The sequence below is a fragment of the Erinaceus europaeus genome, chromosome 20, assembly GCF_950295315.1.
Source record: "Erinaceus europaeus chromosome 20, mEriEur2.1, whole genome shotgun sequence".
Lineage (NCBI taxonomy): Eukaryota > Metazoa > Chordata > Mammalia > Eulipotyphla > Erinaceidae > Erinaceus > Erinaceus europaeus.
In genome coordinates, this window is record NC_080181.1 from 4,261,013 (window position 1) to 4,278,109 (window position 17,097).

The following is a 17,097-nucleotide window of genomic DNA, read 5'->3' on the forward strand; positions in this document are numbered from 1 at the left end:
CTTAAAGATCTTTGGTCCAGACTCCCAGAGGGATAAAGAAAAGGGAAGCTTCCAGTGGAGGGGATGGGACACGGAACTTAGGTGGTGGGAATTGTATGGACTACTTATCCCACAAGCTTGTCGATCATTATAAAATCATTAAAAAATAAAATAATATAATGTCTTGTGGTTCTAGAAGTGGTGGAGCAGATAAAACATTGAAACTCCCAAGCATGAGATCCTGTTTTGATCCCTGGCACCTTGTGCCAGAGTTATGATCTGGTCCTCTCATTCCCCTCTCATAAATAAATATATAAATCTTAAAAAGTTAAAGTTCTCTTCTCACTTACCTACCGGGGTGGATCCTGAAAATATAGCTACTTTGTTCATTGACAGTCCAGCCCAGGTTCTTGAAATGATGACCCTTGTTATTCAATGTCTGTATTTAGCCCCAACTCAAATAGCATCTTTTTTTCTTTCATTCACATTTTTTTATTAGTGACTTCCAAAATTACAGAATAACAGTGGTACAATTCCATACTGTTCCCACCACCAGAGTTCTGTGTCCCCAGTCTCCATTGGAAGCATAAGTGGTTCTCCCAGGGTCACAGATATGGGTTAAATGTTCTTTCTTTTTTTTTTTTTTTAATCTTTTTTTTCTCTTTAAGAAAGGATTAATTAACAAAACCATAGGGTAGGAGGGGTACAATTCCACACAATTCCCACCACCCAATCTCCATATCCCACCCCCTCCCCTGATAGCTTTCCCATTCTCTATCCCTCTGGGAGCATGGACCCAGGGTCATGTGGGTTGCAGAAGGTGGAAGGTCTGGCTTCTGTAATTGCTTCCCCGCTGAACATGGGCGTTGACTGGTCGGTCCATACTCCCAGTCTGCCTCTCTCTTTCCCTAGTAGGGTGTGTCTCTGGGGAAGCGGAGCTCCAGGACACATTGGTGGGGTCTTCAGTCCAGGGAAGCCTGGCTAGCATCCTGATGGCATCTGGAACCTGGTGACTGAAAAGAGAGTTAACATACGAAGCCAAACAAATTGTTGAGCAATCATGGACCCAAAGCTTGGAATAGTGGAGAGGAAGTGTTAGGGGGGTACTCACTGCAAACTCTAGTGTGCTTCTGCTTTCAGGCATATATTTTGCAGTAGTTTACGGATACGTGTGAACATAAGCTCTCTCTCACAGAAACTGGTGTATATCTAGGTTTTGGGACTTTGTTAGAAAGTGAACGATCTGAGATGGAATTAAAGTGTACTATAAAAGGAAAGGTCTCACCCGAGTAATGAAGCTGAAGGGTTGTCATTCCACACGTGAAGTCTCTGGACACAGTCCGAGGTGAAGCATGTTAAGGTGGCAATCGTTGCGTTGGTTAGGTTGCGATCGGCAGATGCAATATTATTTGATACGGATTGGGAGAGGCATACGGGAAAGTGGGCCCTATCCCATGGTTCCGGGACTGGGGGAAGTAGAGGCTCTATAGTGTTATTTCTAGAACTGACTGTCTCGATATGTTTATTGTGCCCATTTTTCTCTGTGGTCCCACATTCACGTCCTTCCTGAGTCGCAGCTACGCCTATTACTATTCCCGAATGCCCTTCCCTTTCTCCTCTTCTCCAGATCCTGATGAAGCTGGAGTTCAGAGCCCTCTGGTTATCTTCCTCTATTTCCTCCTCTGGGACTAGAAACCATAATTCTTTAGGGGCTGCAGAAGGTGGGAATTCTGGCTTCTGTAATTGCTTTTCTGCTAGACTTGAGCATTGGCAGGTCAATCTATATCCCCATCCTGTCACACATCATCTTTGACTCATAATCCCAAAGCCAGAATAAGTCCATGTGGATCAAGAAAACTGCAATGAAATAAAAATGGTGAAAAATCCTATTCACAGTTAAGACAGAGATATTTGTATAAAAATGCACACAGATATGTCTGTTTTACTATTTATTTAGTTACCATGCGTTTATTGAGCACCTACACACCAAATAGGCATCCTGTAGGTTCTTCGAAAATAGCAGTGGGGAAAATATTTTGTCTCTGCACTGCTAAGAGTACCTGCTATTTTCTATTACAGTGAAGGTATAAATGTCAGATGTTGAAAAATAATTCCTACTCAGACAGGGATATGGATCGACCTGCCAAAACCTGTGTCCAGCAGAGAAACAATTATAGAAGCCGCAGCTCCCGTCTTCTGCACCCCAAAAAGAATTTTGATCCATACTCCCAGAGGGTGAAAATGATAAGGGACGATGACCAGAGGGCTCTTGAACTCCAACTCCATCAGGATCTGGAGAAAGAAGAGGTAAAAAGGAAGGATATTTGGATGCAGTAATAAGTGTACCTGTTTCTTAGAAAGGAAGAGAAGGCAGGACCATAGGAAAAAACAGGCAAATATTTACCAATCTAGACAGATGGTTATTAAAGTAGTAGTCAACCCCTACCTGTGACCTTGGGAGAACTATTGAGCTTCCAGTGGAGGGAGTGGGGACACAGACTATGGTGGTGGGAAATGTGCAGAATGATATCCCTGTTATAATTTTGTAAATCAATATTAACTCACTAATTTTTAAAAATTTTCTACTAATTATTTTCCTTATACACAAGATTAATGTTCAGACAGTTCATTACAGTTTTCTTCATAATGTTATTAATTCCAAAATCTAAAATGATAGATCACGGTGATGTCCCAGGTTCAGTCCCCAGCACCAACATAAGCAGTAGTTGAGCTGTGCTCGAATTAAAATAAAATTAAAAAACAATTATATGATAGATCGTCTACAAAATTTCTAAGAGTAAAATAGCTGTTGTGCCATCTTGTTTTAAATTGCCACCAGGAGTATCATTGTGGCTCAGTGCCTGCAGGATGAATCGACCATTCCTGGCAGCCACTTTTTCCCTCTTCCCCCTCCACCCTTTCTACTTTATTTATTAGAACACAGAGAAATTGAAAGGGGGAAGGGAGACAGTGTAAGAGAGAAAGATAGACACCTGCAGACTTGCTTCACCGCTTGTGAAGCTGATCCCCTGCAGGTGGGGAGTGGAGCTTGAACTGAGGTGTTTACATATGGTAAAGTGAATTCAACCAGGTGCAACACTGTGCAGCCCCCCCGCAAGTGCTGATTTCTAAAATCATATTATTTCTGCCAATGACTTACCAAGTTCCCCAGTTTATGTATCTTCACATTCATTAATTCATCAAAACAAAAAAAAAAAAAAAAAGAATGGGAGCTATAACAGATAATGAAGTTGTGAAAGCAAACATTATTACAAAGCAATAAGTAAATATTCATATGCATATAACCTACACTCTGCTAAGCAGAAGCAAAAGTATATCAAATGATAAGCACAAAACTTAATATTTGGAAACAGTCTGAAATCATGTTTTTGTAATAAAAAGAAATTATAGTATTTGACAGATAAACCTTACTTTATAGGGAAAAAAGGAACATGGTAAGATGAGATGATGGTAAACATAGTCCTTTAAATGAGAAGTTTATTAGATAGTATAAAGCTGAGTGTACCATGGAAACAGAAAATCTGGTGACTTCTAGGTGTTCCTTTGATAGCTGGCATGGGTAAAGGAAACAGGATCCTAGGAAAGTCACGCTATGAGTTGGGTCACTGAACTGTATGTGTTGTGTTCTGTTGCAGTCCTCTGACCCAAAGCTTCTGATGTGTATATACATTATTCAAAAGAACAGTACCTATTTTCTAAGCTGTGCTTCATCAGAGAGTATTGAGATGAGTCAGATTTGATTTCTCATGGACATTGCGAAGGACATACTCTAAGGACTTCAGAGTCAATATGCCACCTCAGTCTTTCTCACTCTTTCCATTACTAGCACTGCAGTTACAAGAAACGGTCATCACGACCTATGTGGCTACTACTTTTTGCATACTTGGAGGTGTGGAGACCTGTCATTTCACTAGTCATCTCGTTTATGAGAGGAACAAAGCCCAAATAGCATTTTTTTTTTTTTTTGTGGCACTGAATCTGTTACAGAAAATGTCTTCAAAGCCTGAAGTTCAAAAAGCTATAAAACCTGGACATTTGATTGAGACAGTAGCATGGGAACTTTCAGACTACCAACAATTTCAAAATGATGCATGACATAAAGTAAAATATTATCAACATGCAGTTGTGCTCCCAGGTCTGCAAATTCTTGTCTTTTTCTCCCCCTCTGTCTTCCCATCCTCTCTCGATTTCTCTCTGTCCTATCCAACAACAGCTATAATAACAATAACAGCTACAACCAGGACAACAATAATGGGGGGGAAATGACCTTCAGGAACAGTGGATTCCTAGTGAGGCACTGAGCCCCAGTGATAACTCTGGAGGCAAAAATAAATAAATAAATAAAGACATGTTTTGGGGCCTGAAAGGGGCAAATTAGTGTAGCAATGTCTATTTGATAGACATTTATTTGATAGGGCACAGAGAAGCAATTGACTCTCACTAGTTTGTATGACAGATGCATTATGCTACATAGAACCACAAAGGTACTGGTGAAATTTAATGTAAAACTGATTTCAAATAAAAATGAAACTTACATAGGGGTTCTCGGTCCAAATAGGATTTGTGATGAAAAATATTGCAGAAACAGTCTCAAAGTATCTTTTCACATTCTAGGATTTACAGAATACCCAAAAAGTACTCAGTGATTGCTAAACTTGGGTATACTCAAGAGTCATTACTGGAATTGCTAAAGCATTTTAGATCCCAGTGTGTTTCAGAGATAGGAAATAATCTTGTATTCATTTATTTTTAAGAGCCAGGCATAAGTGACATGAAACACAATTTGTACATTTATTTTAATGAAATAGCTACAAGTTATGAGGGCTGGTTAGAGGGTATTATAATTATGCTGACAGCTTTCATGCCTGAGATTCTCGGGTCCCAGGTTCATTTACCAACACCACCATAAACCAGAACTGAAAAGTGCTAGTCTCTCTCTCTTTCTATCTCAGTATCCCTCTCTCATAATAAAATAAAGATTATGGTTCCTGGGGGTTGGGCGGTGTCGCAATGGGTTAAGCACACATGGCGCAAAGCGCAAGGACCAGCAGAAGGATCCCGATTGGAGCCTCTGGCTCCCCACCTGCAGGGGAGTTGCTTCACAGGTGGTGAGGTTGGTCTGCAGGTGTCTGTCTTTCTCTCCCTCTCTCCATTTCTCTCTGTCCTATCCAACAATGAACAATATCAACAACCATAATAATAACCACAGTAAGGCTACAACAACAAGGGCAACAAAAGGGGGAAGAGGTGGCCTCCAGGAGCAGTGGATTCATGGTGCAGTCACTGAGCCCCAGCAATAACCCTAGAGGCAAAAAAAAAAAAAAATCATGGTTCCTGTATTTAGCTTTTTTCCCCTCCTATGGTTCTGCCTTCTTTTCCTTTCTAGGACATACCTAGTACTTCTGGGTGTCCTTCCCATCTTTCTTTTTCTCTTTGTTTTTTCTCCTCTTCTCCCTCTTATCTATCCTGGTCCTGTTGGAATTGGAGTTCAGAACCATCTGGTCATCTTCCCCACTTACCCCAAAGAATTCTGGAGTATGGGCCAGAATTCTTTTGGGTGTGCAGAAGGTGGGAGTTCAGGCTTCCATAACTGCTTCTCTGGGGGACATGAGCATTGACAGGTGGATCTGTATCCCCAGCCTGATTCTATTTTCTGCTAGTGGGACAGGACTTTGGAGAGGTGGGGTCCCAAGACACATTGATGAGATCATCTGCCCAGGGAAGTCAGGGTGAAATCATGGTAGCATATGGGTATATTTTTAACTAACTATGATAAGGGAGGCAGGCAAGCAGAAAGATAGGTGGAAAGAAACACACAGAGGGTAGAGATGAGAAAGAGGAGGAAGAGCCTTTTATAAGGTTTGGCGATTGGGAGGTGGGGTTCCATAAATCTTAAAAGTAGCCTCTGAGACTAGTATTGCTATTCCTTCTGCCTCGCTTCCCTCTATCTCTGCTTGCTGACTCCAGTCTCTTCTTATGTAGCAAGCAGACAGCTTTTCAATCTGAGTTCTCATGTCTTTCTGATCCCTGTCACTCTTGCTTTCTTGACACATGCTTTAGTGCTTTCCACAACTGATTGACCTGTACTTGTTTGTTTGTTTGTTTGTTTAAAAAAGGAGACATTAACAAAACCGTAGGTTAGGAGGGGTACAACTCCACACAGTTCCCACCAACAGATCTCCATATCCCATCCCCTCTCCTGATAGTTTTCCCATTCTCTATCCCTCTGGGAGTATGCACCCCGGTCATTGTCGGTTGCAGAAGGTGGAAGATCTGGCTTCTGTAACTGCTTCCCTGCTGAGCATGGGCGTTGACTGATGGATCCATACTCCCAGTCTGCCTCTCTCTTTCCCTAGTAGGGTGAGGCTCTGGGGAAATGGAGCTCCAGGACACTGGTGGGGTTGTCTGTCCAGGGAAGTCTGGTCGGCATCATGTTGGCATCTGGAACCTGGTGGCTGATAAGAGAGTTAACATACAAAGCCAAACAAATTCACACGTATCCATAAACTAGGGCAAAATCTATACCTGATAGCAGAAGCACACAATAGTCTGCAGTGAGTACCCCAACACTTCATCTGCACTATTCTAGCCTTCAGGCCCATAATGGTTCAACAATTTGTTTGACCTGTACCTGTACTTGTTTATGTATCCGACTCATTTTCCCTACAGTAATAAAACTCCATGAGAGTAGAAAAATTTTACTTACTTAGAAAAATTCCTGGCTATTGTGATCCTCAACCATCATTTGCTTAACTAATAAGTAAAAGAATGTCACTAGCTATTTTGTCTTAACTTGGGGGGAGGTGTGCAACTCATCATAAAGCCCCCTCCTATGCCCTCTTTTCTAAAGAGTACATGTCTCCAACTCCTTACTCAACATTATTTCATAGATGTGGGTAAATATCTCCCATTTGACTAATCACAGAGAATGGAAAGCTGTATCATTTTCTGATTTCAGTGGTACCATCATATTGATCATATTATTTACTGCACAGTAGAATTGAAGGAATAAAGTGAGGAATGATGGATGCATAGCTAAGTATTCCTAAGAAGTATTTCAGGTCTTTTGCAGTCATTGAGAACAGTGGTTCTTTGAATAGAAAATACTGAACTATTCAGCTATCTTTGACAATATAGTGATCCTGAAACATGTCAGTATTCAAGAATTTTGTTGTTAGGATTTTAACTGCTAGTAAAAACAAACCTGTCTTGATTTTAACAGTGGCCTTTCATGTATTTTCAGAGATCATCTATAGTTGGGTGTTTAATGAGTTCCCCTCCTTCGTGGCAGAAGACAGCCGACGGTTCATTTCTCAGGAGACAGGCAACCTTTATATTTCTAAAGTCCAAACGTCAGATGTTGGCAGCTATATCTGTCTGGTGAAAAACACAGTGACGAATGCCCGAGTCCTTAGTCCTCCAACACCACTCACTCTACGCAATGATGGTAAGTTGTGTGGCTCAAATTGAAATGGTTGCCCACTTCAGATGTGAGAAACAAAAATGTATTCGGGCATTTACACCTAGTACAAATAAAATTAAAGGTCATTTACCGTTTTAGGAGTTGTACATTTTTAGTCTGAGGTTATGCATATCTTCGAATGAAAACTTTTATATGGTGAGAACTATTAACCATAATGCTTCCTTACTGCCAAAAAGGGAGAGGACATTAGGAAAGATGAACTGCAGTAAAGATGACACAGTTCTTTCCTATGCTCTTTAGAGCCTCTATATAGCATATGTGTGTGAACTGCAAGCATTTTATAGGTACACTTTTCATAGCATTTTTATTTTAGCTGCCTTCAAATTGAATGTTCAACTTTAATACTTCATGGCATAGTTATAATTGTTATTATTACTTTCCCAATAGCAGGAGCAGTTGGAGCTTTAACTTTTAAGTGCAATTCAGGCAGAAATGATGATTCTGTAATTATAGGTATTGCCATCTATCCACAGTATCTTCAAATTTAAACACCTCATTTGTAGTTATAGACATTTACAGTTAAGCATTGCATTAGAAATCAAGTGCTACATTACAGTTGATATATGATATGTGACTTGCTCTGTCATGCAGTAAAAATCTATGAAGGCATTACTAAGAAGTGAGCTTGAGAATCCTGATTGATTTTTGTAGCTTAAAGAATAATCCATTTCTGCCAAGCTTTTCCATATGCCTAGTTTTAGAGTATGTGCTACTGGAATGTATGGCCAGGGCTATATCACACAGTTTTACTGGCCAGTTTGTTTCTTATCTACTTAGTCTTCATAGTGTGTGCATTACTTTTACTATCATTATTACTTATTAAACATAAGTAATAATCCTTCAAGGAGCTGATTGCAGTGCGGTATCTGTTTGAGATATGAGAAACCCATATCAGAGCCGTGAAGGAGCCCTTCTGAGTGCACACAGCTAAGGAGTGAAGTGAAGGAGCAGCTGGGAGAGAAGGCTGGAAATCGCGAGACCAGTTCAGAGGCTGCTGGGGCTCCGGGGGCTAACCAGCTGAGAGGTGATGGAGGGCAGAATGCAGGAAGGGTGATTGCCTTGAAAGGCTGGGGCATACCCATGCCATCAAGAAGGGAGAGTGACTAGAAGATAATGATTGGTTGAAATAGGACTGTGAAGTAGGAAAGCATTTTGGCGGTCAATGAATGAGTGATGATTCTCTTCTTGAGAAAAGTCAACAGAGATCAAAGACCAGATTGAGAAGTTGGTGAGCACAAGGAATTTAGTTTGGGATATGATGAGATGAACTGTCTAGGGGACATCCCGGTGGCATTCAGATATGTGTGTGCATCACACACAGGAAAGGGCTTGTCTAGAAAGATTTTAGATGCATCATAGTGTCCTTATTTCATGCCTGATGAAAATGATGCATATGTGTATATTATGCCAAAGTTAAGATCAGGTGTAGGGTGAGAGAAAAAGGGGAAAGCACTGCATTTAAAAGATGCCTAATTTAAAACGTAAACTTGCAGTGATTATCACTTATTTCCATAATTTCTCTTAGCTCATTAGATCCTTAAGAATTGAAGTCATCTTTGTGTGAAAATTGTAGTATTTTGCAGGTTAGCTAGTAATTACTTCCATGTACATGATCAGCTTCTATAATAACACTGTACGGCTCTGTCAGCCTGAGCTTCAGGAGGTCCCTTTGCTCTTCACACACAGGACACTTAGTCCTGACCCTGACGCTCACCAGAGACGGTAGTGCATGTGTAAGGTCGAATCCAAAGGCTCATTCCACCTTCCCACGTAATTTGAAAGTTCACATTTCATGTTCATAGTCTCTTTCATTTTTTATTCCATGACCTAGATCTACCTCAGCATTGCCTTCTACCTTCCATAGTCAGATATTTCAAGAACATTGAAAATAATTAATTGCTGCTGTGTGAATCTCCTTGCCCCTCTGTCTACTATTGCACTTGTCTGGCAAAACTTCCACTTCCAACAAATTCGACTATATCTTTCTTCTTTAATCATGTTTGAATTTGTGAACTGCTAGAGAGTTTCATCCATCATGAATTCATGATCATCAGTTTCTTTCTTTCTATTAGTGATTTAATATTGATTTATAAAATTCCGTGTCAACAGGGGCATAATTCCACACAGTTCCTAACACCAGAGTTCTGAATCCCCTGTCCCAACATTGCAAGCCACCACAGTTCTCCAAGGTTGCAGACATGAGTTAACTATTATCTCAACTGTTTGTCTACATTTGTACATAACTGCCCCCCCTTTTCTCGAGGTCCTGTCCTCTCTTCCCCACCAAGCTACTTAATGACCTTATTACTAAATCCAAATGATCCTCCCTTTTTCCTCCTATTTCTGCGGGTCCTGATGGAGCTGAAGTTCAGAGTCCTGTTATTCTTTCCCTCCTATCACTTCTCCCCTACTGGAAGTATGGATCCAAACAGGTTTCAGAGTGCGGAAGGTAGGAGTTCTGGCTTCTGTAACTGCTTCTCTGCTGGACTTGGGCATTGGCAGGTCGATCCATACCCCCAACCTGTTAAAAATGATCACCAATTTCAAAGTGGGCCTCAGTCTTATTTTATTGCCCCATAGTTCTAGTAAATATCTATAGTAGGTTTATCTGTAACTCTTCCAAAAACTTTTGGAAGCTTAGTTATTTTGTTGAAATTACATTGCCCCATAGCCATCATTTCACAAAGACTATATTAGTAAGTTCATCTTCCTGCTAATAAAATTAACAAAATTCAAATGTAACTATATTTTATCTTAAAATTTATTGTATTATTATAATTTTCTCTCCCTCCCTCCCTCCCTCCCTCCCTCTTTCTTTCTTTTGCTATCACAGTTATTGTGGGGAGCCAGGGGCTCAAACCGGGAACCTTACACCTGGTCTTTGCGCTTTGCGCCACCTGTGCTTAACCTGCTGCGTTACCGCCCGACTTCCAGATAATCCATATTCTAATGACCAGGCCCTCTGAATCTTCCCTTGGTGAATGGACTTTATAGTGTAAGGCAGACCATGCATGACAAAAGAGAAGATGATGTGATAATGTCATGGAGTCATCTAATACACAGACCAAACAGATATCCACAGCAGTAATTTTTTTTTTCTTTCCTTGTCTTGTGAAACGTGTGGCTCCTCTTGCAGTGTGTTCATACTTCCCTCTTGTTGCTTGCAATGATGATTTGTTTTGTTCCTATCCTTCTTGGTACCTTCAAATAAACCACAATGGAGCTCTTTATATGAGGGGAAACAGTAAAGGCTGCAACAGGGTTTCCACTCCCTTCAACTGAGAGACTAGACTGTTAAACAGCACTGATAATTCAGCACCTAGAATCTCAACCACTGAAACAAAAATAACAACACTTGATGAAGTTGTCATACTTTGAAATATTCTCTTGTTCCACCCCAGAACCCCTGTGTGTGCTGTACCTTCGGCAAAGGAAGACCAAATGGATGTCTCTCGGGCTGACATGTCGTTGGAATGAGTGAAGTCACTTTTGCTTCCTCATCAGTATGTGCACCACAAAGGACATGGCGATTGTCTTAATATTTGCATTCTCTCTAAGCTCTGCTTTCTGCCTGTTGAATGGCCTACCACGACCCATTAGATTTTTATTCTTCTTTCAATTTATTTATAGTTCCAAGGGGATTTGAAAAACTTATGACAAGAACACTCCTACTCAGGTCTGTCTATATGAAGGAGGCAGAATAATATTAAGATTTTATGTCCAACTGTGCACAAATACAGAAAACTGCTTGACTCTTATTAATATTTTATTTTTCAGTGTGTATTTCTGTAAAGCTTATCATTCTGATATGATACAAATTAAATACAAGACATAAATAAGTCATTAGATGATTTCTGAATGAAATGAGTACTTCCTTTGCTCTAGTGTCTTTGATTCTCAGTATTTCAATACAAATCAAACTTCAAGCCAACCTATAAAAACAATTGGGGCATCCAGGTGGTGGTGTACCCATTACAATGTGCAAGGTCCTGGGTTTGAGCCTCTGGTCCCCATCTGCAAGGGGGAAAGCTTTATAAATGGTGAAGCAGGGCTACAGGCATCTCCCTGTCTGTCTCACTCTCGATCTCCCTCTACCATCTCGATTTCTGGCTGTCTCTATCCAACAAATAAATAAATAAAAATAATAAAAACCAACTGGGACCTTCATCTCTGAAAATAGAAGTTTTAATCAGGAAAAGACAATGCATATCATTTCGTTAGCTCCTTTACTATACTCTAGGCAGTTTGAAAAATGGTTTGCTAATAGGCACTTCTTTTAAATGGATATCTCAGGTTTTTTTCCTGGTTTTCTACATGAAAACCTGTTGTAGTTCAGGGAAAAATACTAATGGGTTAACTGTTTGATAACTGTCATTTTAACAGTAAATATGCCATCCTTAATTGCAGAAAGAAAAGTGAGCTCTGAGTTGCATGTTGTAGCACTACACAAAATTAGTGTTCACATATGTTTGCCTGGCTTCCTTTTTTATTTCCAGACAAACCTACGCTAGGTGTCTCTATTAGTATACTTCCGCTGTTCATTTAGTCATCTACAATCTGGCATTCAGTCTCACCACAAGACTCGAGATGTTTTCTCAGAACTATCCAAGTATCTATTAATCAAATGTATTGGCAGCTTTCTTAGCTTTTGTTGTTCCTGACTTCTTTGTGGCCGATATTTACACTTAAATATATGCTGTTTTCTAGTGTTCTGACAGGAGGGGCCAAGTGGTGGTACTCCTGGTTAAGCGCACACACCACTACTACTAACAGTAGACTTTATTTATTTATTTACTTATTTATTTATGTACACATTTATTACCTCCAGGGTTATCACGGGGGCTCAGTGCCTGCCTGCACTATGAATCCACTGCCCCCAGTGGCCATTCCCCCTCTCTTCCCCTTTCCCTTCCTTCCCTCTTTCCTTTCTAGTTTCCTTTGATAGAATAAAGAAATTGAGAGGGAAGTGGGAGATCGTGCAGTGAGAGACATGTACAGCACTGCTTCACCACTTGGCAAAGCTTCCCCCTGTAGGTGTGGACCAGGGCCTCGAACCTGGGTCCCTGTGCATTGTATAATGTGTGTGTTCAACCAGGTGTACCATCACCTGGCCCCATGCAGGTCATTCTCATCCACCCCTTTCTCCACTCATTATAATACTCTTTACCTCTTCCTGAGACTGGTAACTCTCAGCTGCTGTTTCCTTTTTTCTTATTTTTTAAATATTTTATTTATTGTTATTATTATCATTATTGCTATTTACCCAGAGAACTGCTCAGGGGATTGACCCTGGGACTTTGAAGGCTCAGGTATCAAAGTCCTTTTGCATAACCATCATGCCCTCTCTCCTGACCCTCAGCTTTTTTTTTTTTATCCTACAGTCTAAATGTTCTATATATCCAGAATTTGATATTTTTGTAACTCAAACTGCTGGCTTTTCTATGTAAAGCTCACCTTCAAAATCACTGCCAAGCTCTAGGCTGCGGGAGGAAAGTGAGACTGCAGGTATAGCCCCAGTGGGGTACCTGCAATACTGTTTGCTTATCCGCTCATCAAGGAGGCTTACAGGAAACTAGGGGGCTAGGTGGTGGCACACCTGACTGAGTGCACATGTTACCATGCGCAAAGACCCACACACTCAAGCCCCATTCCCTGCCTGCAAGGGGGGAAGCTTCACAAGTGCTGGGTGTTTCTCTTTATCTCTCAGTATCTACCTACCTATCTGTCTGTCTGTCCGTCTGTCCGTCCGTCCGTCCGTCCGTCCGTCCGTCCATCCATCCATCCATCCTTCCATCCATCCATCCATCCATCCATCCCCCTTCCCTCTCCTTTTCTTTTTCTCTCTATCCAACAAATATATAAAACATAAAAAGTATTAGAAAAGGAAGAAAATACAAACTATTAATTTTAAAAAATGCCGTGGTTCCAGAGGTGGTGCTCCAAGCACATTCTACATTTGACTTTAGGCAACAGCAGTGAAATAATGCATTGTAGTGCGCAAGGATCCAGGTTCAAGCCCCCAGTCCCCACCTGCATGTGGGAAGCTTCACAAGTGGTAAAGCAGTGCTGAAGGTCACTCTCTCTCTCTTTCCTCTCCCTCCCTCCTGCCCTCCTTCCATCTCTCTCCCTCTCTCTTCCCCAAAGGAGGAAAGGGAAGGAAATGTCACACATATATCAAGAACTATTTAGTACAAACCATTAATTCCCCCAGTAAAAAAAAAAAAAAAAAGACAGTTTTGCAGTCTTTTGACACTGGACCTCAGTCCCTCCCACCTAGTTAAAGGAGCTTGTTTTAAGCAACACTATTCTCTCTTTTTAAATTTTTTTTTTTACTATATTTATTTACTGGATAGAGATAGCCAAAAATCAAGAAGGAAGGGTGTGGTAGAAAAGGAGAGAGACAGAGAGATACTTGCAACACTGCTTCACCACTCACGAAGCTTTCCCCCTACAGGTGGGGATGAGGGGCTTGAACCCAGGTCCTTTCACCTTATAATGTGTGTGCTCAAGCAGGTGTACCACCACCTGGCCCTGCATCACTATTTTCTCCATGCTGGATCATTCATTCTCACCAGTAAACATACTAGGATATTAAATATCTTCAACATGACCATTTCGTGATTCAGCATTCTTCTCTAGTTCTTCTCTTATTTCCTCTGCTCACCATTATCGCAGGACTTTTCTCAGAGTTTCCTAAACTCTCTGATATTTTCTCCAATTTTGCCCATGTTTAATTCTAGAAGGCCTTACCAATTGCCACTCCAGTCACCAGAAACCCCCACACTGGCAAAGTCAAACAACTGGATGAAAGGGCATCCAGATTACAGCAGTGACAACCAGAATAACAAGAATAGGCAGATGCCAGAGATGTAACAGGAACCAAACTGATCGAATCTGGTGATCGGCAGATTATGGAGAAAGGGAAAGATGCCAGCACTTTACCTACTCACAAGATACTTTATATAAGACCTTGGAGTTTATAAAGAAATATAAATTTTCAAAATTCCATGCTAGAAAATCACCCTCTGCCCCATGGCAAAAGAGCATAAACAGCAATATACATAAAGAACGTGTTCTCCTTGCTGTGCCGCCTCTCACACATCTTCTGCATCTTCTGCACCACTGTTAGCAAGCAGTTAATTGAGCTAGGAAGTCTTCTTTTTAAAATGTTTTATTTCTTTCCGTATTCAGAGTAAATACAGAGATAAATTGATAGGGGAGGGCAAGAGTAAGACACCTGCAGCAGCATTTCGCTTCGCAGGAAGCTTCCCCCCATGCAGATAGGGACCAGGGGCTTGAACCCAGTCCCTGAGTAAAGTAATGTGTGTGCTCAACCACATGCACCACCACCAGGCTCCCAAATGTTTTTTTTTTCTTTTTTTCCCAGAGCACCACTCAATTCTGACTGTTGATGGTGCCGATGATCAAACCTGGGGCCTCTCATGGGCAAGTTCTCTACAGTGGTTACTGTGCTTCCCCTGGCCCTCAGCTATTCATGAGCTCTGAACTTGTGCCAGCCACCAATAGACTAGACACAGAGAAGGGAAACTGTGTGCATTTGTCTGGGTGCTGCTTATAGGGTAGTGAATAAAGCATATATTGAGCAAGTATGCTCAGATCAAATAATTGATTGAAATCATGATTAATTAAAAAAAACCAAAGAACACAATCACTCAGAAGTATTGGTTTTTTTTTTTTTTTGCATACAACCATGAGCTACATCATAGCTTACCACACACGCGGAGAAAGAGAAAGAGATAGAAGAGGAAGTCAGATTAATAGATTAGCCAGTTCTATTGGAAAGAAGCAAGAGATGGGTCAGGCAAGACTTCTCTGAGGACGTGGCATTTGAAGCAGAACTTAGTTTTCATTCTTCCTTACTTTTTGGTTCATTTTAAACAATAATTTATTTATTTCTTATTGGGTAGAGACAGAGATAAATTGAGAAGAGGAGGAGATAGTGGGAAAGAGACAGAGAGACCCCTTCACCTCTGCTCACCACTTGTGAAGCTCTCCCCCTGCAGGTGGGGACCAGAGGCTTGAACCTGGGTCCTTGTGCACTGTAATGTGTTCACTTAACTAGGTGTACCACCGCCTGGCCCCTGGAATTTAATTTTCTACAAAATTAATGACTGAATGGATTCTGCTTTTCTAACCACAGGAACTCCCCTGGGCAATAACATAGAATAATAATGGGAAGTTGACATAAGACTTACAGTCATAGGTTTGAACTCTGCCTGCCATTCAATGGCTTAGTGATGGTGAGTGAGGTGCTCAGCCTCTCCAGTAGTTAGTTCCCTCTTATTTAAAACCAAACCGGGGTAATGATACCTACCTTACTGTGTTTGCTTGATTTAAATGGCAGTTCAGTTGCATACATTTAACACAGCACCAAGCTGAAAGCAGGTGTTCAGCCAATGTTTATTCTCTCTCTCTCTTTATATCTCAAGCCCTCAGTGCGCATAAAGGCCTGTGATGAGACTGTGATAATTGACATCCCCCTCTAGAAATATGTATCTTTTGAACCACATCATCCATAGAGCCCTTGAAATCAGTAAGAGTTTGTGAAATAAAATAAGTGGTGAATTGTTTACAGAGTGAATCAGGGCCTGGTATGTTTAGTATCTCAAATGTGAGAGCTAACAGCAGGAATGCTAGCATTCTCAGTAACAAGACTGCAGTGAGAAGACAGCCTGTGCCGATTAAAGTGTAAAAATAAACTTTTAACAATACTTTAAAACAACTCATTTGTCACGTTTTCTTCCCAAGTTTGCAATCAGGCAGCTGATCAACTGCGCTGGCAAAACTAATTCCTTCGGGATATTTTCAGTCCGTTGACTTGTTGGTGATTATTGTATGAGTAGATAGACAGCTATGGGGTAAGATACTCTTTTGGAAAGAAGAGTCTTGGGATTGTTAAAAATTTAGAAATAAAAGACATTGTGGGGGAATGTACTAGATAACTGAAAGGACCAAATACTCGCTCAAGTGAATCTACATTAGAGACTCTAAGGAAATACATGACTTTAAAAAGAGGTGCTAGAGACATGACGTGGCATGATTTCCTAGACACTGCAGTTAGAAGGTCACTTAACCCACTAGATGTAGCATTTTTGGCGATGCTAACATGACTCCACTGTTTTGCACAGCTTTTACTCCTCTCCACTGGGTTTGGATTATAATGCTCCAGGACTTGGGTTCAAGCCCCTAATCCCACCTGCAGCGGGGGAAGCTTCACACATGGTCAAGTAATATAGTAGGTCTCTCTCTTTCTCTCTCTCTCTCTTCCTCCTCTCCCTTTCTTCCTCTCTGTCTTCCCTTTCACTATCCCCATCAGTTTATCTTTGTATTTATTCTCTAAAAAATTTAAAATAACATAGAGTAACTTAATTAAACTACTTGTTACCGATTAGCAATGGTGTAGCTGTGTGATGGGCAGTATAGCTCTGATTCAAATATGTCCTCCCTGCTTTCTAGTTGGTATGGCTGTACTGATGACCTTTTTATGACTTATCTTCGTCTTATTTGTAGCTCCCCACACCTTTTCAAATTCTGTAAAGAGTATTGTGGCTATGGCAATTTGCAATTAATGTGTGTATCGTGGTCAACCAAGT

General features: G+C 40.9%; 1 protein-coding gene across 3 annotated transcripts in view; it reads left to right on the forward strand.

The window, feature by feature from the left end:
* CNTN5 (contactin 5) overlaps positions 1-17,097 on the forward strand; it is a 906,057-nt gene that overhangs the window by 649,031 nt on the left and 239,929 nt on the right. For all 3 annotated transcript variants that reach the window (XM_060179715.1, XM_060179713.1, XM_060179714.1), the window contains one exon: positions 7,244-7,447. In XM_060179715.1, the coding sequence (XP_060035698.1) occupies positions 7,244-7,447 (204 nt within the window). The remainder of the gene's footprint in view (positions 1-7,243; positions 7,448-17,097) is intronic.